We start from the raw sequence: 25,390 nt of genomic DNA, 5'->3' as shown, positions 1-25,390 counted from the left end.
TGCACTCATATAGAGCAAAACAAAAGCAGGGCAAAGAGGCACGTCTGAGTCACAGGTCTTATTTGGCTCCAAATGAACTTCCCATTATAGTCACTGCCATAACCCTGGGCCCAAACCAATTACATTTTCTTCCATGAATGCATTCTCCTGTAGAGGCAAAACAGGATCATCAAAAAGGTAGATGAAAGTACGCTCAGTCCCATTAACTGTGTAGTCTGGCCCAGTAGCTCAGACAATATAATAAATCTGCCATGGCACAATAATGAGATTTGGATTATGCTCTAGTGGTTGGTGTTTTCATAAAACAAATAAACAGAAGAGAAAATAGGTACACAGTACATCTCGGCAACTAATCACAACACAGCGTCACCATGTTAAAGTTTTTCAGTGTGTTAAAGCAGATAAGAATGTCAGATAAACTTAGATTTAAATGTGATGTTTAAAGAGATGTTGTACTACTTGATAGAGGACAAACTCACTGAAACTTAGTCTGAGAACTCATTGACAGTGTAACTGTTGGGGGTACCAGTGGGGAAAATCTGACAATCTGTGTTACTTCAGATTGGTGTTATGTGCCTACTTAATGATAAATCTCTACTTTGACAGAACAGCATATGCTTTGATAGAGTCTTTACAGAAAACTGCAAGGCGGGCAAGATTTATTTGCAACATGGCACCTTGCATTAAACAGATAACAGACGAATCTACGACTGGCTGCTCACCAGGATGTACCTACAAATGATACACGAGTGGTTTCCCGAATGCCATTTGGCTTTCTATGGCACGTTTGACCACCTATTGATACCAAAGGTAAAATAATCTGTCTATAGGTGTCCTATTGTGGAGCTTTGAGTGTTGTCATTGCCCTTCTGTTTCCTCAACAGACAAACAGTTAAAGCACGTTAGGCCATAATGTGATTTTTTTTATATTTTAGTGTACCGAATTAACAATTAAAATGCATTTGGTGAAAAATATTATTTTTTATTTTTAAACTGCAAAAGGTACTCTTAGTCATAGAGGTTCTGTATAATCTTGAAGCCTGACATCAAACACATTTCTGAATTCTCCTCCCTTATGCTATTTTCACATCACGCAGATATTGTCAGTTTTTCACACTTCACGTATATAGCCTGAAGGCGTTACTACAATGCAAAAAGTGCCACCAAAATGTAACGGTGAAACGTGGGTGTTTTACAATCATCCAACCAGCATATGTAATAATGCCAGCACCAACAGCAGTTTCTTTAAAATATCTTCTAAAACTATTTCTTCTTTAGATAACCAAAAATATGTCAATCAAGATTGAAGTGTTATATAATGAAGTCGGCCCCAAAGAGAAAAGCACTCTGTTACAGTATTTACCTGGCCGCTGGTGCTTGGAAAACAATCTGACCTCCAGTTAATGAGTTTCATGAATTTTTACCAAATTATTCAAGAGAGAATTCCAATCCATATAGGAAATTCTTTTTTTCTGAATCTCTGGAAACCACTGCAGTTGGAAAACCTTTGTTTATCCTTCTGCTGCATTTCTCTGCTCCCTTTAATAACTGCAGACAGAGACACCGGAGAGGCACATTTCTATAAACACACCATCTGCAGGCTGATTCCCTTTTCCAGGAGGAAGACCTTGTTAACGCAAGCCATCCAAGAAAAGTGCAGTTTTTATTTGACAGTCTGTTTTTGAACAGCTGTCCAGTGGGATGATTTCCCCTCTTTTTCTACTAATAGGAACAAAAACAGTGACAGTACATGTAAGCTATACGGTTGTCTCTGTGTTAATCAAGTCAGTAAAGTAACCAAAATGTCCTCGTTTGAGTATCTTAGTGTTCCTCCTTCTCCTTGCATAAAGCCGCCTCAATTTTCGACATAACACCATAACTTATTTGATCTCTCCTCCTGTCACCAGCCGTCCTTGGTAACCTCAATCCATTTTTCTCCTACACACCCACACCCTGCTTCTTAAATCACCCCCCCTTTCCTTTTTCTCCCACTATCCATTTAGCTCTAGGCCAGGCAAATGAGTTGATTTCACAGCATTAGCCTCAGCGAGTGGGCCAGTAAAACCATGAGCTAGTTGATATACTGCCATCAGTGCAATATCTCCCATGATGCAGTCAACATGGTCTACAGACTGTTTTTAGAGGACTAGAGAGAAGTGTGCACACTCATCAAGACACGCTTGAACCCCCACACACACACGTAGAAGTACTCATGTACACATCGTGTTCCCTGTCCGTGCTAAATAAAGTGACATCAAATTAAAATGGGTAAAAGAGTACGCTTAGAAATGAAGAGATACTTGTTGTCCGATGCATATGCATTGATGTGTATAAATGGCTGATGTAACATTCACCACTCCAATCACTTTGTTCTTTAAAAAAGCAAACTAGTTGAACTTACAAAAAAACTAAAGACTCCCTTGTTTCAAAGCTTCACGGTTTTATTTTCAGCCCATGATTGAACAATAAGGTATAATATTTGAGATGGAGAACAGAGCATGACCACAGACAGGCCAGAATGCCTTGACTAAATGTATTGCACATGTATCAGCAGATAATGTACTGTCACATTGCAGAAGAAGAGGGCACAACAAAATGACGTAATTGAAAGGGCGTCATTTGGACCTCAAAATGTGAAAACGTGATTAAAATATACATAACAATCAGTATGAAAAATTATGACAGCTACTGAAACTGAGGTCATTTACATTTTTAAATCAGACATCAGATTAAAAATGTAAACATAGACTAAGGGGTGAAGTGTGCCATATCCATGAAAATGAACAGAGGTGGATTGTCTTTCGTCTCATCACCTCTTCACAATGGTTGGCATGCTGTGCACACACACATTGGCCACCAAGTCGGTTATGTTTTGTCGGGGGGGAGAGAGCGTTCCACGGTCCATTTAGCAACAAAGTCTTGAGTGCATCATTTAAAAACTGCACTGTTAAATGAGGCTCAGACTGCCTTTGTTTCTCGTATTGCCTAAGGGCAAACATTTTGGCACAGAGAATGCATCAGCACAACGTCCAACTATTTGGTCTCTGTCCCTGCCTCTGAAGCCCATTGGTCTGTCTCCGTGACTTTTATTTTCTTAATGTCTGTCTCAGTCTTTTCCCTGTTGGTCTTTTTGATATCCCTAAACCCTTTCTCTTCATGACCAACAGCTGAAGTCTTCTGTTCTTTGAAACCACAGCTGGCAAAAAGTGAGCCGTTGCTGATTCACAACCTCTCTGAAAGTTACGTTAAGTCACACAAACAACTGTATCTATTACACAATCTCTCTTACACACACACACACAACACAGACACATTTGTTCCCAAACATGTCAATCTCGCTCCAATCGTGCATGAAAACAGACACACAGGTATGCACAGGGAATCTGGCCATAAATCTCAGATCTGACATGTATCATAGAGCAGCTAACCAGCATCTCCTAGAGGACATTTCTGAAACTGAAAACCTGCAACTGTCAAGATTATTTTATACCGAAAAGGTTTTAGGGGAAAAACAGCTAGGAAAAAAAATAACATGACAAAGTCAGAGGGCAGAACATGAGGAAGAAAAAAAAGAGAGGGGAAAAGCAGCAAAGTTCAGTAGACAGAGTTCATGTTTTATTTTCTCTGCTTATTGACCTAAAGTCACCTTGTCTTCAGGTGTGCAAAGCTACTGCATCAAGGGTAGTGACAATAAAAGCCATAGAGGAATGGTTAATGACCACAAATGACAAGAAATTAGATTCAGGTATTAGGTCGAGAAGGTGTTTGGAATAGACTTACATCCTGGAAAAGCCGCCGGTCCTGTGCCAGACGTTTGGACGCGAGGGTTTTGGTGACATGATAGAAGGTTAGCAGCGCTCTGTGCTGCTGCAGGCCGTCCTGACCCTTTATAGACTCCAGCAGAATGGGGATGAGCTCTGGCCATTGCCTGGGGCAGTCCAGACGGGCCACCTTGGCTATCAGCACTGCAATCTGAGTCGCTATCTGTTGGACAAACAGAGCGAGAGAGAGAGATAAATGACCAGAGGCAAAGCATAAACACAGCAGAAGGTGGTTTTAAATGAGTAGGTTGGACAAGTAGGACACTTTCAATTTATATAGTATCATATTTATACAGCGTAGTGTGCATCCTATCCTGTAATCATCCCCTGTTAATGATGGAATCAGTCACACAGAATATGCTGTTTTTAAAGTGCTTTAGAAGAGTTAGATGTTTATAGCGTTTACTGATAGAAATGTTTGAATTGAGTATTTGAAAATCACCTTTAATAACCTATTTTATTATGTTTTTGTTTTATGTTTTATTGTTGACAAGAATAGTAGCATAAAATCCAGTAAAATCAGCAGGCATAGTTTATTTGTCTCAACATATTGAATATGTGGTGCTGGGTGGTAACAACCTATAAACAATAATTTGCCCTGTTTTAAGAAACACAGTTTAAACTAATGTAGCCTGCAATGATCATGCATTTATAAATGGGGCTTGATTTTGAAACGTGTTGTGATTCACAGATAAGCTTCTCTAATATCTTGTCCAACCAATTGATATCAGTATGGGGGACATAAAGATGATGGCCCTGACACCCTATAAATCAGTTAGCTTGGAAATGATATTGATAAAGGGATTGTTTTATAACAGTACTTTGAAAACTAATATATATTCAACTTTACTTTAATTGTTTTTGCAGAAGCAGTTTTTCACTTTTATTCTCAAATAATTTATGTAGCACCGATGGCATTGTATTCACTTTTTATCCACTCATTCGACCCCCATTATCATTAACAGCACAACCCACAATCAGTAACAAGACAAAATAATGAGAATGAATTGTATTGTCTATAAAAAGCATGCTTCAATGCTTCAAACACTTTAGCAATCTCATTCAAATGAATGATAAATAATCTATATGCATGCACATTTAATTGTAATTATCAATAAATCATCACGTTTGAAAGAGCTGGGTAAGTTCAAAACATTAGCCTGTATTATGGAACTTATAAATATAAACTTTCCACACTCTCATATATAACCCAGAGGTTGGAGGAGAGGCTGTAGCTGCTGAGACTTATGCACCTTCTTTGCTTGCGATATGGAGCCTATCAATCGTGATGTTGGAAGCTGTTCCTCAGGGATACACAAGCTATAGGAACCAGGATGAATGGCCGACATTCAGGGCCGCCTCTCGTGTCCCCTCGGACTGATGTATTACACACCGCTTGATTCTGAATTATTTGTTTGCTGCGCCATTGCACTGAGAACGGTTGAAACAATGGCCAAACAACCAACTTTATGTCTACATATGCTCAATCAGTGTCTTTATCCATCCATTCGTACATTATTCTTTATTATATTTATATAACTTGTGTTTTTTGCATAAGCCAATTTAGATCATTTGCCATATTTAGCATATATGCATTTATAATCCCTGTTGTTAAAATACATTTCGAACAAATGTCCAATGAGAGTTGTCAATAAAGATTAATAAGATAAATTGAATAGGCTAGTGGCTGCTTCAATCATGTTATTCAAGGCATGCACATTGTTTTATTGTGGCAAAAACTCTCCATCATCACAGAAACGGCCACGCTGTCACATTTGACCTAAGAATGGCATTCTGATGGCAATTCTGATTGAGTTAGTGCAACATCTGCATTAAAGCCATCGTAACATTTGTCGATGTAAATTGGGTGGGGTGAGAACATATTTCACTGCCCAGACACCGTACCATGGCACACCGCCATTAAAGAGCAGTTGGGATTGTAAGGAGGGTGATGTGTGACGATGCTATAATGCATTCCAAAATATACATGTACAAAGGCTTTAGGTAATAGACTACATACACCCATTTTAGAGGTTGATCATGGTTCTTCTGGACGCAGTTTACAATGGCGTGTGTTGGATAAAAAAACTTTTTTTTTTTTCCCAAATGAAAAATCTTACTTTTTAACATTTTAATTAAGTAAAGACAAAAATAAGAAATGCAAAAAAATTAATTCCCTGTTTTCCCCGGCTGCCTGTGTTGCATTCTGTTTGTTTGGGAGGTACAGCTGGTCTGATCCGACTAAATCTAAATGCCATCAGCAAAATCATAATAGTCAGCAGGTGGTTGAAATACCAATGTATTGCATAACCAGATGTGGCACCAACAAATTAAGCATACTACAGTTTTGGAATCACTGATGAAGTAAAACACAGAAAATAAAAAGGGGGATTGGACTCAAAAGGTTGTATGAACCATTACTTTGTAAATTGTTTTTTTTTGTATAGTTAATGTTGCTTTAATCAGAATAAATAAAACAAAATTCCACCAACCTGATTGACAGGCTCATTGAAGTTTGTGATGAGGCCAGCACGCAATGACGTCTTCTCCTCTTCTGATAATGCACTGTAAACAATCCAGAAAGAATGAGGGAGAGTAACACAATATTATTTAGTATTAGTTAGGATAACACTCTCTGTTACCACCTCACTATCAGTGATATACCATTATAACAGTCATGCTACAGTTGGGTCAAGTTTACTAAATGGATTCAAGATTTTATTTAATAAGGATGCTAGAAGACATAAGCAAGAACCACGTTTTGAAACCTTCCACTGCTAGGTGAGAGTGCTAACTGCTGAGTCACAACTTCACTGATAATAGGGTGCCAGTCGCCGAATGCAGCACGAACCACAGAGAGATCAAAGAGACTACTTTGAATTTCGTCTCAAATTCTGGACACGCAAACCTCATACCTTAAGATGGGGAAGATATGATTATGACATCCATCTGCCAAGCTGTTATGGGATCAATTAAATCCCTTCATAAAACCTGAGTGCAGGACCTGCCAGCTGCCTGATTTAATCAGAAAGCTTTGAATAAACCCCTGCTCTCCTCAAAATCCCATTGCCAAGCCTGCATCATGAGCCTGAGGTTTTGCAAACAGAGTAGAGGGGGATTGACAATCTGTAAAATAAAATGTTCCCCAGAATTTAGTCTGTTCTGCCTCCGTCAAATACTGCTGAAGCTAGAAGGAGTGGGATAGTGTTTGATATGAGAAAGAGTGAGGAATGAAATGCGCAGTGACCTCAGGCAGGGAGAGAGGAAATCTGGGTGGAAGACGCATTACTATGGGGGAGCTTGGGAATTAGTAAAAACAGACAAATATATTTTGGGAATCTGGAGAGGGAGGCAAGCTTAAGAGAAATATAGGATGAGAAATGTAATATATGTTAACATAAAATAGTGTGTGCTTGAGCCTTGTTTATAATTGTGTCAGTAAAATAAACTACAACTTGTGTTACTCTTTGGTCTGGTTATTTTTTTAATACTACAATATCAAATTAAAATCTAGGCAAAACATAGCAGCTTTTTCCCTTTCTTTTTTTAAGGGAACGATGCCTCACATTATCCAGGGATGAAATGACTCGTTCAATTGTACCTGGACTAGGAATGTTTTAAGACACCATAGCACATTGTCCAGATTCTTGCAGAAAGGGGTTTTCACTATTTCAGCACGTTTGATTCATTGTGGTATAGGTAAATGGTATTGTGTAGGTATTTTAAAACCGTACAATACATTATTGTAAGTCACAGTGTAAGCTTTGTGTAGAAACACCACATGGTCTTACATTGTATCCATCTGCTTGATGAATGGCAATGGGACAAAGGCAATGATCACCGAAATAACCCCTGAACAAAAGGCCTTGCACAGCACTTCAGCAATTCAGTTTAAAGAATTACTAAAAGAAGGGAAAATACTTTTGTAAGAGGAGAAAACTTTAGAAACAACGAAAAGAATAGCAATAACTTGAAGTTAGTTATCGTGCTGAGGCAGAGCTGATTACCTCTGTCCAACTGCTGAATTTAAGAGCAAATGTAACAAAAGCCAGCCAGTCAGGTACCCAAAGACAGGCGATAGGCAATCTTCCACCAGACAAAATACAAAAGAGATATGAATAATCAGGATGAAAGGTAAAAGGAATAATGAGAATAAAGCTGTGAAAAGTGAAGGAGGCAGAACTGCAGACGTAAGCTATATTGGTCGAATCAGAGAGAGTGAAGAAAAAACTTAAATAAATGCAACTACAAATCTGTGACAAAAAAAGATCTGAGGAAAATGACAAAGCCGCCAAAACAGGTAGAGAGATTAAGACTGATGAATAGAGGCAGTGAGATTGAATGAGGAAAATAAGGGGGGAATAAAGGCGAGCCGTGGAAGAGAGAAGAAAAAGCCTCTGATGGAGTGGAAGAGAGTAAGGCTGACAGTAATATGGCAACATGAGCGACAAGCAGGCACTTACTGAGGCGCTACTCTCCTCCAATATCTGTCGATGCCATTTTTGAAGTACAGCACAGCGAGCCACCTGACGTTCACATCCAGCATGTGGTTATTGAAGATATTCTATGGAGAAAAGATAAATACGCACATGTTTTTCTTAACTCAAATGGGTAATACCAGGCAAGGACAGACTCAGTAGAATACTGTGTGACAGCTCAGTCTATGCTAGACAAAACAATGTCTTGACACGAGCTTTGCATGATGTATTTAGGGATAAACATATAGAAAAAAATACATATTACTATGAATGGAATTGGGCTCTATTCTCAGCTGGGCAGAACTGGGCCAATTCCTCTACTGAATGAACAGAGATAAAACTGAAATCCATCTTCTCATTTACGCCCGGCTGAGACAATAAACAAACACATTTCCTAAAAAATGTGTTTTTAATATTCTTTTATGATCAACATAAGCTGTGTGATTAATATACAACAAATGTAATGTGCTGTTTAGGGCAGGGAAAAAGACAGAACACTAAGCTTTGTTCAATTATTATATTTCTCTGACTTTTTTAACATACTTGATCTTAAACAGTGTAAAATACAACCAGTGTTTAAAACATCTTTGAATTAATACATTTAAATAAAACGATTCAATGGAGATTTTAGTATTAGTACACAAATAAATTCTTAGCTGCCTGCCCTACAATACCTTCTTATTCCGTGTTCTCCAACCTCTCACTATCTTGTGTTTCTGTGATAAGAGTTATTGTGCAGATTGGAAAAACTCTCTTATGATTGTTTGAATTAAGTTACTTAAAAAAACTAGTGCTACAGAAAAGAGCATAAACCCAACGTTGTCCTGATTTCATGTACCATACACCACTCATTAATGCTTTGTCAGTAGATTTATTCTACTCATTTGAGAGCACCCTCACCAGGAGGACGGAGTAGAAGCCTGGCTGCGTCTCCCACTGTCGGAGCTGCTCCTCCGCGGGCTTCAGCTCAGACGTGTCCTGACTGGTAGCTTGGGTTAAGGCCTGCAGCACCACTGAACTGGCACTGTCCATATCCATCGCTGGATATATCTGCAGGGGAATATGAGAGGCGGGGGGGGAGGAGGAAGGAACAGACAAGAGAAGAGTTTCATTGTTTTTGTGTGAAGTTCATTTTGAGTTGAGGAAGAACAACATTTTTTTTTTTTTAAGTTTAACCGTAGGGATAAACAGCACAAGAACATTTCAAATGAAAGGCAGTCAACATTAATCTACAAAGAGTGGCAGTCTTTTTGGCTTTTTGTCTGGTTTGATCTTTTTCTCCCCCGTGTTATTATAGACCAAGCAGTATTAAAATCACACAGAAAACTATTTTCTACAAAATACTGCTAACTTCTCTGCTTCGTCAGCTTTCAGTGCATTCCCAATTGTTTCAGAGATTATATCTGACAAGTGTGAGAACTTTTATAACTACAAAAGAAAAACATTATTTCTGTCTGTCAACTAATCATTTCAGGATATTGCACTCAGGAGCTGAGAAGTAATCCAGACACTAGCTATGTTAAAAACACAGTTCTTTTTTCAACAGCCATATTATCTAAATAAGCATCTAAGCGACAGCCATCTGTGAGACCAGTAGAGTTAGTGTGGTCCAATTGAGTTATCCTCAGTGAACTTTCAATAAGAGTGTGGGTAAATATAGAGCAAGGCTGCCATCTGCAGCACAGAAACAAATGTCCAGCACCATGATCTATTGTGAGCTTCCAGAAATCCATGTGAATTAGTTTGGTCTCTCCACACAGAAATACAGTAGCAGCCCTTTGACCAAATATATGGCCTTCGAACAGGAACAGATTGTTTCAATAGGCAGTCTCTGAATTACACATTGTGTAGATAGACTGTAAAATTGTGTTCAGTTTATAAAGTGTGAATGAAGCAAGAGAAGCCAGCCTCTGTCTCTGGTGATATCATAAAATATAGACATTCACCTGCCAAACATAATGCAAAAATGATTACATTCAATTCACTTGTGTGCTAATATTTTGGTAGGATAGGCTGTCCCGGTTATACATTCTGACATGTAACCATCAAATCCTGGTTTCAGAAACCTGGACAAGCATGTATTCAAGTTTCTAGGGACCCAAATATCATATTAGTTATTACATTATTCCAAAGACGACACATATAATAGCCTAAATGTGTGTGATATCATGGCTAAGGAGATACAGTTGTTTTTGGTTACTTTATGTTTTTGTTTTTTATTTCTTTGATGTAGTCTGAAATTATGTCAAACAATAATATCAGGCTATCTTGGCTCAATTGTTTAGTGTTTCAAGGGAGCAAATAACAATCAAGATCCCAAAGGCATCCAGGAATTGAGCAAACCTAAGCAAGTAAACTTTGAAAACACTTATAAAGAGTGTTTTCCAAATAAAGCACATTATGTCACACCTTTCATTTCCACTACATACTGTGTTTTTATCAGGTCAGTAATGCGTGACCTGATCAAATATGCAAGAAATATTGCCTGCTTTATACATTTGTTAAAGCAATATACAACCTGTTAAACATTTAAAGTTGGCATTCTACTATACAAGGTACAACTAACACTTCATTGCTGTTGCAATATTCTAGCTACATTTGTCTGAACTAACCTCTTAAGTCATCAATGTTTTTTGGCTGTTATCCAATATTAGCTCAATATGGTGTTTTGCACATGCAATGCCCTCTAACACTAGCTAACCCAGTTAGTCAGATGATGGCTGGGTGAAGAAGTAAGCTAGCGGCAGCAGAACTTCATCAGCTAGCTCATCATGCTAAATGTTGATATCATTATCTACGAAGCGGCTAAGATTGATTTCACCAAAGCCAATTCATCCTCTGTCGGGCCATATTGCAATATAAGTGCAGCTATAATGGGTCCACGGGTATATAGACATACAAACGTTTAGAAAATGGTTTCTTCTGTATGACTGTAGTAAGTGTTTGCATGGATGTATTACGCATTTAAAATAACACAACCCCATATGAAAGGAAGCGTGTCTATCAAGTGTCATATTTGGGTTTTGAAGAGCAGAGAGAACCAAAACAAGCTCAGTGGTAGGCTGTCAGAAGAAACCAGCAACTGTTCCAGTACATTTTCATTATTTTTGATTAATTTCTGACATTATTAGACCTGCTGTATTGCCCATGTTTCTTTACTGGCCCTCTCTGCGTGTCATCTACAATTGAAATAAAACAACCCCATGAAAGGTGCGACACTGAGTTTCCAAATGGTGCAAACACCAAAGCTAACTTTGCTAGCTGGCTTAACTTATTCAACAGGGAACCAAGGGCCCACAATGTCTGTGATGCTAAATAACGTCCTCAAACAAACGTCTGAAAATAGAAACATAAAACGAGACTTACCTAAAAGAATGACTGCAGAAAACAGAATCGGTGCTGTTGTTGTGGCTGCTAAAGCTCTGCCAATGGTGGTGTAATGGGAGATGGAAACACACGCTTGTAGGAATGGCGCGAGCAACACAGCAGGCGCGCACTGATGACGCGTTAGGTTTTGCAGGCGTGCTTCGTCATGAATGAATGGAGCCATATGCTGTATGTGTCAACTTTGTTTGCATCCAAAATGTATGATGTTCACATATGTTCTTGAATAAATAAAGGAAGAAGAAAAATACAATACTCAAGAAGGGGTTTAATAGTAACCTATATCATGAACAAGGGTTGCAGGCATATCCCTTGCTGTATGATTTTAAATATCATATTCCCATTCTTTTTCAGGTGGATAGTTAGACATGTTCAAAACCTCCACATATGAGATTTAATGTGACAACAACATATACAGTATGTCACTCCGGTAAGCATTTGTGTCTTTGCACAGAACCAAAGTAAAGGTACAGTGAGCATGCATACTTTAGCAACATAATTCATAGACGGGCAGGTAAAAGGCAGGGTATCAACGTTGAAGGTATTACAAAATATTCATCAAGTGTTTTTAAGTGATTAAAAGAAAGCAGCTGTGCAGGCAGGTGACAGTATTGTGTGCTTCTTGTCAAATAGCCCAAAATCTGAAATTTGTGTCATAGGGATTATTTTTTAACTATCAGTTTTATCGGCAGCCTGCAATTCTCCATGCAACATTTCATCAGTTTTGAGGGAAATTTACATAGTATTTATGTGTGAGTTTAGAATTCTGTGGTGGGGGGGAGGAATGGGAGTGTCCTCCTGCTGATTTATTCTCTTCATTCTGTCTTGCTTTATTTTAGGTGAATCACTCAGAGCAGACATCAACCTAGAGGCTTAAGCCAGAGTCTTTTGTTGTGCAGGACAAGTATGGATTTAATGGAATTGTTTTTCATCACTCTTGGTGCTGCAGTAGTTGTCTTCTATGGAGTAAAACTGCTGCTTTTCAGTAGGATGCTTTTCCCAAAAATATGGTTTCCACTGTCACAGTCTTTTTTTACCTCTTTGGGAAAGTGGGCAGGTGAGCTGTTTGTACGTGCATGTTCTCTAATTTATGTTAGACCTACAATAAGTCATATAGTGGATAATAAATGCTAGGACATAAGTTGTCAGTGACCCTTTATAAAGGTATTATGTGGGCCAAAGAGTGCCTTTTTTTTAGATACAGAGGTGAAAGACAGGGGGAAAGGACATTGCAGGGAAGTCACCCTTTTAACTACTTACTTCGGTGATTAAGCTCAACATTTGTAATTGTGCAATTATTATGGTGTTATGAGTACATTGCTATGCGTGAAGGTTGAGTGTCCAAATATGCCTGTGGATGCAAATTGAATTGTTGCACAAGATTACACTTGTTTATTGCTCGAGCAGAGGCAAGTTCTGACTTGCCCTTCAACTGTTTTGCAATGTGTTAATACTTATGGAGCAACTGCAGCTGCTAATAGAAGCAAGACCTTATCAATGTTTTTCATCTACAAAACATATTGACACATATGAAAGAACATTTTATTTTTGGCTTACTTGCCAAATTTTTGGCTTACTTGCCAAATGCTTACTGGCAATGTGGTTTTAGTTAAATAATAGTGATTGTATATTTATGAACTGTGAATAAGAAAATAACAAACACACCACACAATTTGAACAACAGTATAAACTGCCTGGCTATCCTGTATCATTTTTGTGATGGCAATGCATTAAGGGTAATATGACAGAAGGGATTTATTACGATAAGGAAAATATTAGTACTTTTACCAGCTGTTGCAAGGAATCACACTCGTAGGATTCCTACTAACTTGAGGACAGTGTCAGTGCATTTGAATTAAACCAAAAACATTCCTCTGCAGGTCCCAGGGGTCTCATTGAATTACGAAGCTCTCTTTAGAATCTTCTGAAGAGGTAATTCAGTCTCCCACAGTGCTTAAAAAAGCTCAATAAAAACACAGGGAATAGCCAACTTTCATTCCATTCCAGCACAGAGGAATACAGACACCGGAACGGTATGTTCTAGGCTCTATACACGCTGCCTTCTTTATTCTTACTTGTCCTGACAATTTGAAATACATTTGCATAATTGTGGATATCCAGATTGTAGCCGGTCCCCATCTTTTAACCTTTTCCTGAGTCTTCAATCCAATGTTTACATTTGAAAAACCTCCACCAGACAGAAAGCAGAGTCACAACAGAGAGCCAACTAAGTGATGAATGAAACCTATCCTGATGAGAAACTCATATTCACGACACAGATATGGTATTGCTTGTCCGTCCATGTGGTCGGACGTAGCTGGGTACCATCTTTTCCACCTTTTTTCCATGTTTACTGATGTTTATATTTATTCTGATTAGTGACTCAGTCTTTAGTCAAGTTGATCATGTTTATCTAGGGGCATCCAAAAGGAAATGTCCTTGTTTTGTATTTGTTTTGTTGTCACTGGTGATCTCACTGTGAATCAGCATACAACATTGTAACTCTGGGAACAAGGAAACCCTTTTCTGGCACTGAGAAACTGTTTTCAATAGGGACTAGAATATGTATTTTATATCTGTGTGAAAAAAGATTATATTGTTTTTAAAGACGGGCTATTAAAACTGTCCAGTTTATTATCACAGCACCTGAGATGCTGCACAGTAACACTTTTAACATTTTTTTAAGTAGTAGTATCAACAGTGGTTTGTGTGGTGAGAAGTTTTATCATCCAACACTGTTGTCATTTTGTAAGGACTGTGCACACATTTGTAAAGAGCATTGAGTTCATATTTTGAACTCAAAACATTTCCTTTTTCCCACAATGAGTTATTATTACATCACAGTCCTGCAAAACATTCTTTACCGTTTTTGAATAAGTAATGATGCCATGCCCATTACTTCATGTCTGAAAAGAGTAAAAGAGCCAATAATCTTTGTAATCAGGGTCAGGAAGTGATGGGAAAGAAGAACTCAGTAACAAACAGTTCCTCTATGTTCTCCGCAAATATCTTATCAGAACTGAGGAACATGTTGTATTTGTACAACCTGTTAGAACAGGATGGGTTGGTAGTGTAAACAAACAATTTGTCTGCCAGCAGAGGAAGAGAGCCGGTGTAATGCAGCTCTGATTCACATTGCACAAGGCGTTAGGAATGGAAAGAATGGAAACTGCAGGAGAATATGACAACTAATACATTTCTTACACTAAACCCTGCATCCCTGTTTCAGTGGTGACCGGTGCTTCAGAGGGAATAGGAAGAGCATATGCATTTGCAGTAAGTGATTCTTTAAATAGCCCTGCTTGTCTTTGCATATCATTTCTTTACTCTAAGTCAGGGGTACTCAAACTTTTTTATTAAAGGTCCACTTGTGAACTTTATACAAGGTCACTGGTCCGGATCAATGCCAGTAAAGTCATTTATCAGAATCAGAATTTTTTTTTTTTTTTTTTTTATAATTTTTTTTTTTTTTTATAATGGGACACAGGGTTCGGTCCGGATTGATTTGCAGTTCGGTCCGGATCCGGACCTTGGTCCGGAGTTTGAGTATAGTACACCAAAGTTAAACATAATAACTAAGAGAAAACACACATCTTAACATTTTGTGTTAAGATGTGGTAGCATTTTTTGTTTTTTTACATACTTTTATTTTCAACACTTGGTAACAAAGGTTGTATCTATTTATTTCCTACCCAGAACATTATGCAGTTTAAGATGTACTATTTTATGCACATCTGCTCGTTTTTTTCTGGCAACTGTACATTTTTCATATCTGCAACATTGCTTCCCTCAGCTGGCTGAGAAAGGGATGAACGTAGTAATCATGAGCAGAACTAAAATAACACTGGACCAGTTGGCTGAAGAAATAGGTACAAACTTTCTATAAATGCTTTTTTTGTTGCGACTGCTTTTAAAACTTGAACGTTACACAAATATGCTGTTTGTCATCTGTGATAAAAATAAACAATGTACAGTGTATGCTGACCCTACATGTTCTCCTTTTAGTTGATACCACAGGGCAGCGGGTGAAAGTCATTGTAACAGACTTCATGAAGGACAACGTCTTCAGTGAAATCGAGGATCAGATTAGGAGCCTCGACATTGGGGTTTTAGGTTGGAATATTTATTTGTTTACAAATACATGTAGTGATTGTATGATTGAAACATTAACAGATTCCAAATACACAAGAAACATAATATCTTCAGATTCCTTCCCTGTTTCAAAGCAGATGTTTTTTTGTTCCCCAGTCAATAATGTAGGAATACTGCCCAGCTTCATCCCCTGCAAATTCCTTGAGACTGCACAGCTGGACCAGGTCAACAAATATATTTAACCTTAAGTGATACACACAAAAATGCATTGCATGTATCCTTTAGCTCTTCATGTGTTTAATGCACTACTTTCATCATAAAACAAGACAAAGTGTGTTGTCAACTTATGCCCCAGTATTCCTGATAAATGCCGTTGACAGGTAATAAGTAATGTAACGTTTTTTTAAGAAGCCCTTTATAAAAAATATATAACTTTATCTTTTTCACCCCAGTATTCTCTTTCCCTTAATTATCAACACCACTTATACATGTTTATTCACGTTTTCAGACAATCACAACAGTGATAAACTGCAATGTGAAAACCATGGCAAAGGTAGGAGTGTAATTGCAATTTTTCAGCAAAATAACTGGTGTGTAGTGTCAAAAACTCTTTACTGGGTACAAAAAAAAAGATCCAATATTTAGTGAGTACAAGTGATGGATTCTTTGTTTTCATCCAAATGAACTTACCCTTATATTTGTCCCATATTTGATTTTTTCTTTCTTTCCTCAGATGTGCAAAATAATCCTTCCAGGCATGGAGAGCAGGTTTCCTACCTTTATTTTCTCCTTTAGATGTGATGTGATAAAATCCTAACATGCATTATTTACATTGAGTTTTGGTAAACATGCAAGACCAAATAGTTTGTGTCTGCCTCTACAGGGGTAAGGGGGTCATTTTGAATATTTCATCTGGAGTTGCCTCCATTCCTTTCCCCCTGTACACCCTGTATGCGGCATCTAAGGTAAGAACAGTCTTGCATCTGAACCTCTAGTATCTCTATCTCACGTTGTTTGATCACTCAGCTGTAATTTATTTTTTTATAATTTATAGATTTTTGTGGAGAGATTCTCTCAAGGTCTTCAAGCAGAATACAAAGATAAAGGGATTATTATACAGGTACTTTGATTCATAGAGACTCACCCTCAATGTATTTATGTTTAATCAAAAGAAGGAGTGCGTTGTTGTCAACATTAAAGTGGTTTTAGAAATATTAAGATAAGATAAGATAAGATAAGATGGACCTTTATTAATCCCTGTGGGGAAATTCAGTTTTACAAAGCAGCAACAGGGTAAGCATGAAAAAACAGGACAGCAAAGATTCACACAGATTAATAAAATCAAAAATAAAATCAAGAAAAAAATTAAAATAATAATGATAATAATAATAAAAGACTATGACATAGGAGAAGAGTAAAAATAAGAGTAAAATAACTGTCAGCATATATACATATTTGGTCATCTAAGTTATGAAGTACGGAATGAGTTGTAACAACTGTAACAACTTCCTCTTTCTTTATATGCTGCCTCTATTTTTCTCAGGCAGTGGCTCCATTTGGGGTCTCCACTCGAATGACAGCATACCAACAAACCAACGTAGTGACTCTGTCACCAGAAGAGTTTGTAAAAAGCTCCCTGCAGTACCTCCGAGCTGGAGACAAAACACACGGAAGTGTCTGTCACATCGTTCTGGTAAGACTTAGTGACTAGCTTCTAGCTTGCCATCTGATAATGCCAAATAGAGACTGACTATCCCTGTGATTATGTGTGTGTGTGTGTGTGTGTGTGTGTGTGTGTGTGTGTGTGTGTGTGTGTGGTGTGTGTGTGTGTGTGTGTGTGTGTGTGTGTGTGTGTGTGTGTGTGTGTGTGTGTGTTGTGTGTGTGTGTGTGTGTGTGTGTGTGTGTGTGTGCATACAGGGCTGGTTACTGCAGTCTATTCCTCTCAAAGTGTTCTATGCAGAGTCTATGCTACGCAGCCTACAGGACTATGTGAAGAGGAAAACAGCACTGAAGGCATCCATCTGTGCATCAACTGCAACTTATGAAAATGTTAAAAATAAATAACCATATATTCCTTCCTTTAACCATGATATTTCTGTAAATCGATTATGATTACGGAACTAGTGTTGACAAACCTATGTTTTCTGTTTTTTAAACAGTGGAGACAGTTGTAACTTGTGAACGTCTTATTATTAATATTATTGGTTACTTTACAGCAGTACTTTTTTGTAAAACTGTCGGTAAGCCATCCTCATGAAATCTTCTTCATTAATGTCAATAGTTCTTCAGTTTCTAAGGATTGAAGGTATTTAGGCATCTGCTCTTTATTCCACATATACATCTATTGATATTACACTCTTACAGTAGAGAATAATACACTACACTATATAAGTTACATTTGATTTATATTAGTTTAATGGAATTTACTCTAATGATGCAGATTCAGTGTTTTTTAAGATAAGTGTGAAACATTCTTAGTTTCAGGTGATAATACAATATTTAAATATTATTTTACATTTCTGTCGATAAGTTCCCCTAAATCTTGTGACCTCTGTAGAGGCAGACAAAAACTATTGTGTGTGTCTGTGTCTGAGTCTGTCTGTTTGTCTGTTGTTACGACCCTGGGTCGTTAGGTCATTTGTGTGTATATTTTTCCCTCCTTCTGTGTGTGTGTGTGTGTGTGTGTGTGTGTGTGTGTGTGTGTGTGTGTGTGTGTGTGTGTGTGTGTGTGTGTGTCTGTGTGTGTGTGTGTGTGTGTGTGTGTGTGTGTGTGTGTGTGTGTGTGTGTGAGCAAGCAGGTGGTGCCCGTTAGCTGATTAGCTACCCTCGTCAGGCTGATTGGTCCACCTGGGGAGACGGGAGCATTTTAAGCTGCAGCCGTGCAGTTCCTCTGACTCAACTTCTCCTACTCCCAACTCTGCGGGTGTTAAAATATCTGACCTGTTGTGCTGTGTGTGTAGTTCTACCATATACCGGTCCTTTTTGTATATTTTGAAATCTTAGAAAGTTAAACTAAATGAACCTGTCTTCTAAGACACGCTTTGATTTGTTTAGGAGTGAGACATCCTCTTTTTGTTTGAACCTTTTTCTCCTGTTTACTGGTAAGAGTAGGTAAGAAGCCTGTACTTTATTTTGGTTAGGCAAGTTTAAGGAATACTCTGTAAAGACGATTTTTGTTTGTTATGTTGGGAATGTCTCACCTCTTTCTGAGTTCACTAAATCTCAAAAAGCTGATTTCCTGTGTCATTGACCTGTTCGGGAGTGGGAAAAGTGGGGAGAGTGCAACTTTGTGCTGCGCCTAGGTTCCCCTAGGCCTGGGCGTATTCTCTCACACACACACACACACACACACACACACACAAAGACACACCTGTAACTGTCATTAGTATCCTCCTTGCCCCTTTAAGATGGAGAAAACATTGGATCCGATGAGTACACCACCAGGCGTCTCTGCCGTAGTGTCAGTCATTCTGATATTCACAAAACAAGCAAAACTAGTTGTGGGTGGAAGAAAACTGACGAGCTTCTAGGTTCCTCGAAATGAGAACACATTGCATAAAAACAACATAACATACTATTACATAAAATACAAGGCATGGCTTTGACGGGCAGATGCAGATACGCAACCGTTTGAATATCTCCTACCAGGATGTCTGACCTGAAGAGTCCCTTATAATGGGGTGACCATGCTGTTTAGACAGCCGTGATGAATGATCCTCCCCATGAGAGATAGTGCAGGGAATAGGAAAAGTAGCTTGAGAAAGATCGAGAGACAGGGGGGAGCTCAGAGTGACCCAGAGTTTAGATGATCCATGCCTAGCCGTCTTTTCAAAAGGAAGATAATTACTAATCTTCACATGAGTATAGTCTTGTGCATGTGATGCTTTTTGAGAGAGCAGAGCACTATTCACAACAACAAAACATCTAAAGATAAGAATTACAGACAAGAGTGTGTGTGCGTGCGTGCGTGCGTGCGTGCGTGCGTGCGTGATTTCACTAACAAAGGACAATTGTTTAAAAAAACAATTATATTTTGGGATAATGGAGTTGTAAGCTATTTTAGTAGACATTTCTTAGTAGGGGATTCTAGTTTTTGCTATTACTTTGCTGTATTGGATTTCTGTTGGTTTTATTTCGTTTTTTTTTTTTTAAATGTATAAATGGTCAATCTTTAAAGGTCACCTATTATGCAAATCCACTTTTTCATGTATTTTATACATAAACATGTGTCCCCTCTGTGTAAAGAGATTCTGAACGTTTCAGGAAAAATGATTCGCTCACTTTTTGTCCTGATCCATTTATATAAAAAGCTGTCTGAAAATGAGCTGATCAGATTTTGGCCACTTTATGATGTCATAACGATTTTATGGCTTGTGTAACCATTAGCCAACAACCAATCAAGGTAACCCCCCCCCACCTTATCATCTGAATCTCCTCCTAGAGCACCATTGTGTTCTTTTTAACCAAATATCTCTCAGAGGGGCGTGGGGAGTGGCTCCTTATTTGCATCTAAAGTAACAGACAGAGAATCAGCACTTTTGAAACAGGGCTGAAACAGAGGGGTTTATGGGATGCTTCAATGCACGATCTCTTTGGTATTTCAAGCCAAACACTTCAGAGACATGTTTTGTATAGATCTGAGACCTATAATATATTGATGAAAAACAGTATAATAGGTGACCTTTAAATACACTTTTGTGGTGATAAATACAGTCCCTTAACATTCAGTTTAATTTGTTTTCATCTTTAAGTGTTTTAAGATTGGCAACATAATTTTGTTATGTAATTTTAAGCTCAGTCTGACAGATCCCTAAATATTGTGTTTTATCTTCCAACACCATGGTGTTTATAAAAAGTTAAAAACAAAATAAAGTATGTGAGTTGTATGTGAAATGTCTCATTGCGTTACTGGTTACTGTGACCTTCACTTTCTTCATTTTATATATAAAAAATTCCTGATTTGAGTAATGTCTTTAGAATTACAGCATGTACAGTACGTGCCTGAGAGAATGGAAAGACAAAGTGTTATTAAACTTCAGTACGTCAACGTTTAATGGTGCAGATTGGTGCTTAACTCCTGTTCTGCTTAGATCACTGACATGATCACAGTACCTGGCTTCACCACCATGAGGTTTATAACAACTGATAAAGTTAATAATTTAAACCTTATTACACATTCAATTGTCTCTCCTGTCTTTGAAAGTCTTAGACTACCAACAAAGATTTGTTTATTAAATTAAATGATGCAACTTTTTATAATATTGCTTTTAGAAATGACTTAAGGCTCGAATCAAAGTAAGTCAGAGGGACCAGCTAACAGAGGAAGACTGGCGAGTCTTTTTTGGAAAAAATGGTATACATTTGTTAATAAAATTATCTGGGGGGGTAGTAAATAAATAAGAAAACTAACACTTAAGACATTTTCTATATCTGATGTCTTCAGTCTACTATTTTTTGTATCAATGAAACACACTATTCTTAAGCCTTCATGTTACATATTCTACTAAATGGTTTAAAACGCTACAACAGTCTGAAGTGTAGTTTATTTAATGAGAAATTCCTGTGATCATGTAGCATTCAATATAGCCACTAGAGGGCACCAAATATAAAGGTTTTCAGTGCCTCCTGATTGCTGTCATATGGACACACACACACACACACACACACACACACACACACACACACACACACACACACACACACACACACACACACACACACACACACACACACACACACACACACACACACACACACACACACACACACACACACACACACACACACACACACACACACACACACACACACACACACACACACAGCTGAGGACAGAGGCCTGTACTACGAAGCTGGATTTTCGCTTAGCCGGCTAACTTCAGGGAAATCTCGGGCTTTCCGGTCCTACGACGCTGGTTCTCTTTTTAGCAGGCTAGATTTCCATGGTAACTTATGCTGAGCGGCAAACCTGCTCCGGAGCAGGTTAGGTGGCAGGCTAACTCAGTGAAAGCACCGCCTGCTGACCAATCAGAGCTCCGTGTGCGGAGTTTAAAGCGATCAATTCATATTACAGGATAGAGGAAATACAGTGTTTAATACCAGAGGCCTGTACTACGAAGCCGGATTTTCGCTTAGCCGGATGACTTCAGGGAAAACTCGGGCTTTCCGGTCCTACGACGCTGGTTCTCTTTTTAGCATGGTAACTTATGCTGAGCGGCTAACCTCCTCTGGAGGAGGTTAGGTTGCAGGCTACGAGATCAACTCAGTGAAAGCACCGCCTGCTGACCAATCAGAGCTCCGTGTGCGGAGTTTAAAGCTATCAAGTCATATTACAGGATAGAGGAAATACAGAAAAACTGCCGTTGCAGGAAAGACGGCCGGCCAAAATCAACTGACTATGTGAACGTGAAAATTAATAGAATATCCCCTCCCATCTTCAGAGCAATCTGACTATTATAATATTAGCGTTAAGAAAGCTTACTTAAATATCTGCCACGACATAAGTAACCGGATCATAGTAACATTAAGTACAGTCCGCGGCACTGTGAGTGCAGACGTAGATGTGTCCCATTATCATTCATATCATATCACCAGTGGCGTTTTTATATGTACAAAAGTGGTGGGGCACAAAAAACTTAGATGTCTATATATAAGCTTCTGCAGTGATGTGCAGTGAGGTTCATGGCTGCTGAGGCACTGGCACTGACTCTTCAGGTTTACAAATATTATATTTTGACCTAAACCAAAATATAATATTATTTTCAAAAGCTTTTTTTGTCTGATGCTTCGATTAATTTTAAACAGACAGTTCAACAAAAGGATACCCAAAAAATGTAATTTTATCATTTAAATATTGAATTGTTCTCTCTTAGTAAGATCCCATTTTCAATAAAATGGCGGTCTTACCTTGACTTGAAGATGAAGTCCATTTGCCTATCCTTCTGGACAAACATTTCTATTACTTTTTTGTAAAAGTCCTCCTTATCTTCTCGTAGTTTCAAAAGTCTATCATAAATCTAATCCATAGATTTATGATAAAAAAATTATAAAAGTAGGGTAGACATGTGGATATTATCCGGCTAATCAAAACGTGCATTTATCTAACAGGTACGTTTCCCACAGATCTTATTTCGAGCTATTTTCTAAAATCCTCTGGAGAAATCTCATTGCTTTTTTGTGCTTACTTCCTGGTTTTAGGACGCGCCACTGCAGCTCTCTCGTCTCCTCTTCACACACCACACTTTTCGCGGCACACGTACTTACAGCCAATCAGATCTGAATGATTTGAGATGACGTATGGTGGGGATGGTAGCTCCGTGCCCCTCTGGTCATTATTTTTTTGCCACACACATTACATTACAAAATACTCTGAGCATGCGCAGTGTAGTTTTTACAGTCACCGTTCACTTAGACAGCGAGAGGAAGGGGCATAATCAGGTTTTGTCCCACATGGCTCTAAACAGCTCAATAGGCACACACTGTGACTGTAGACACACTAATTAGAAGAACACAGACTAAAACAGCAATGTACAGACGAATCAGATGATTAAACATGATCTTAAAATATATTTTATATATTTTTTTATTTATTTTTTTGCATTTTTGTAATCATTATTTGTAATACTTTCTGCTGACACTAGGTGGGGCTGTGCCCCACCTGCCCCTAATGACCAGTCGCCACTGCATATCACATCATAATGTATCATATATTTCCTTATTTGAGTCAGCTTCTTGAGCCGTATCTGGCCGTGCAACACTCACAGTGTCACATACTGTATGCAGAAGTATTATTTTAAGCAACACATTAAGTTGATGAAACACTCGAGTCAAATTCTCCTAATTAAAGTCAGATCCACTCGTGTCTTGGACGGGGCAGTGATTTCATAAACCTGTTAATGTACGCATTCAAACACTTTTTCTTTTACCAGCTGTATTCACCTTGCAGGTGCAGCTATGTGGCTTTTATCCTGGATAAAGTGTTTAAGTCATGGATGTTTAAAGTTTAACTTCTTCATATTTGACTAATATTAAAGTTCACTTTTCATTCAGGAAGTATGACGCTGCGCTGTCAGTACGCTTGTCCGTGTTTGAGATTGGTCGAATGCTCCAAATACCACCCCTTTCATGTGAACGCGCACCTAACTAGATAGGACACGGCTGGCTTGAGCGATCCACTTGATAACCAGCGTCGTAGTACAGTTTAGCCAGAGCGCGTATGTTTTGGATTGGGCCAACCGGCTAACTCAAACATATCCAGGTTAGGTTGAACCAGCTTCGTAGTACAGGCCTCAGGTCAGCAGATGGGAGGCCTCTTGTTATCAATTATGTCTACAGCAAAACAGAAAAGTTACTCTTAGGATAAATACACTGCCTATGCTTTTCAAAAGTCGTTGAAAATAAGTTAAATTATTCTGCATAAAAGGTGGAAAAAATAACCAATCTAGTATACACATACAGTACGTTAAAAACAAGCGTGAGTGCCTTGCTGCCAAAACATATCTTTTTGAATCTGTCTAATTTATTAGTTTAAATTGTTCTGAAAACAATCTCCACCACTGGGAATTTCCAGGAGGTGTGGTACCTTTAATGTTCCTGTAGTTGCATCTCCTTAAAAGCCGCAGTCTGAGCAGCGTGTCACCTGCAGCAGAAAGTTGTTTACCACCGATTGCTCATCAGCAGGGACTTTCCTCACCTGGGGTGATCTGCAATTCAGTGAAGCAAACACATTTATGATATAATTTTCAAAGTGTTTCTAACATCAAATGAGGCCCTCAGAGTCGTTAAGTGATTATTACTACTTTCATAATCACAGGGTGTAGGTCAGGCTATAGTTTTATTCCATTAGAGAGCATCAATGTGGGAGAGCTTCTCTTCTTCCCTTGCAGAATAAATGGTTTTACCATGAATGGGATCATATTTTAGCACATGTTTCAGGTCAAACTGGCTTCAACACGTCTAACGCCTCTAGCAGATGAGAGATTTATCAAGAAATGGGTCAAAGGAAAAGCATCGTTTTCATTGCACTGTGTTACCATTTCTTATGTGGGTGGTCAGGGCTCCGAGGATAGTCTCTGTAGGAGGAGATTGTGTGCGTGTGTGTGTTCCTGTGTGCGTGCGTGTGTGTGTGGTGTGAGCAGGAAAAAGAAAAAGAGAGAGATGCTGCCTTTGAGGATGCTCCCTGTGTGACTCCTCTCTCCTCCTTGGACACTGCTTGCTTGTTGTTTCAGTAAACAGAAGGGTCCAGAGATGATCCAAGACAAGCACACAGCCACTGCAGCCCACCCAGGAGCCAAGGTCAGGACCACTAACCTTCAGACACTTACACACACTCACACACTAAACCCGACTCTCGGATCACTTTCCAGGTTGACCCAGGAGTTTTAGTTTTAGTCCGTCAGGACCGAGGGTCGGAGCAGCTCATAGTAGTTGCTTTAGAGAATTTTACACCCGGAAGTAAGTATTCTCTCTGCTTTGCTTGACAAACCCCGTGATTAGTCCTCAAGCTCTGTGATTGGATGTTGGAGTGGCAGTGCGCCAAGGTTACGCCGAGCGTCAAACAGCTCTTTGAAATGGAATGAAACCACGGCACACTATCCAGAACTGGATTCGAACGG

General features: G+C 38.7%; 2 protein-coding genes across 4 annotated transcripts in view; one reads left to right on the top strand and one right to left on the bottom strand.

Moving 5' to 3' along the window:
- Positions 1–11,775, bottom strand: part of ipo11 (importin 11) — a 115,413-nt gene extending 103,638 nt beyond the window's left edge. The window contains exons 1-5 of the mRNA XM_034118473.1: positions 11,666–11,775; positions 9,200–9,349; positions 8,285–8,385; positions 6,314–6,386; positions 3,781–3,984 (exon numbers count right to left, since the gene is read on the bottom strand). Coding sequence (XP_033974364.1) covers positions 3,781–3,984; positions 6,314–6,386; positions 8,285–8,385; positions 9,200–9,337 — 516 coding nt within the window. The 5' untranslated portion in view covers positions 9,338–9,349; positions 11,666–11,775. The remainder of the gene's footprint in view (positions 1–3,780; positions 3,985–6,313; positions 6,387–8,284; positions 8,386–9,199; positions 9,350–11,665) is intronic.
- Positions 11,776–12,539: 764 nt separating this feature from the next.
- On the top strand, positions 12,540–18,425 carry hsd17b3 (hydroxysteroid (17-beta) dehydrogenase 3). Of its 3 annotated transcripts, XM_034118669.1 has the most exons (12): positions 12,685–12,740; positions 13,564–13,716; positions 14,913–14,959; positions 15,477–15,552; positions 15,689–15,796; positions 15,932–15,999; positions 16,284–16,328; positions 16,509–16,543; positions 16,659–16,740; positions 16,830–16,895; positions 17,319–17,468; positions 17,694–18,425. In XM_034118669.1, exons 4-12 carry the CDS (start codon positions 15,492–15,494, stop codon positions 17,838–17,840), a joined length of 762 nt encoding a protein of 253 aa, XP_033974560.1. In that variant the 5' UTR covers positions 12,685–12,740; positions 13,564–13,716; positions 14,913–14,959; positions 15,477–15,491; the 3' UTR covers positions 17,841–18,425. The 3 variants fall into 3 exon arrangements, with proteins under 3 accessions (XP_033974558.1, XP_033974559.1, XP_033974560.1); XM_034118667.1 differs by lacking the exon at positions 13,564–13,716 and having other exon boundaries at positions 12,540–12,740; XM_034118668.1 differs by lacking the exons at positions 12,685–12,740; positions 13,564–13,716 and adding an exon at positions 12,548–12,587.
- Positions 18,426–25,390: the final 6,965 nt, after the last annotated feature.

This window comes from Trematomus bernacchii, unplaced genomic scaffold (assembly GCF_902827165.1).
Source record: "Trematomus bernacchii unplaced genomic scaffold, fTreBer1.1, whole genome shotgun sequence".
NCBI lineage: Eukaryota > Metazoa > Chordata > Actinopteri > Perciformes > Nototheniidae > Trematomus > Trematomus bernacchii.
The sequence above is the reverse complement of the archived record's forward strand: the minus strand, read 5'-3'. Positions and strand labels throughout refer to the sequence as shown.

Excerpts from the sequence above, each read along its gene's own strand:
- hsd17b3 (XM_034118667.1), top strand. The coding sequence starts at position 12,590 with ATGGATTTAATGGAATTGTTTTTCATCACTCTTGGTGCTGCAGTAGTT. Across the intron at positions 15,797-15,931 it reads CCTCGACATTGGGGTTTTAG|TCAATAATGTAGGAATACTG; the intron begins GTTGGAATATTT and ends TTTGTTCCCCAG. Across the intron at positions 16,329-16,508 it reads ATGTGAAAACCATGGCAAAG|ATGTGCAAAATAATCCTTCC; the intron begins GTAGGAGTGTAA and ends TTCTTTCCTCAG.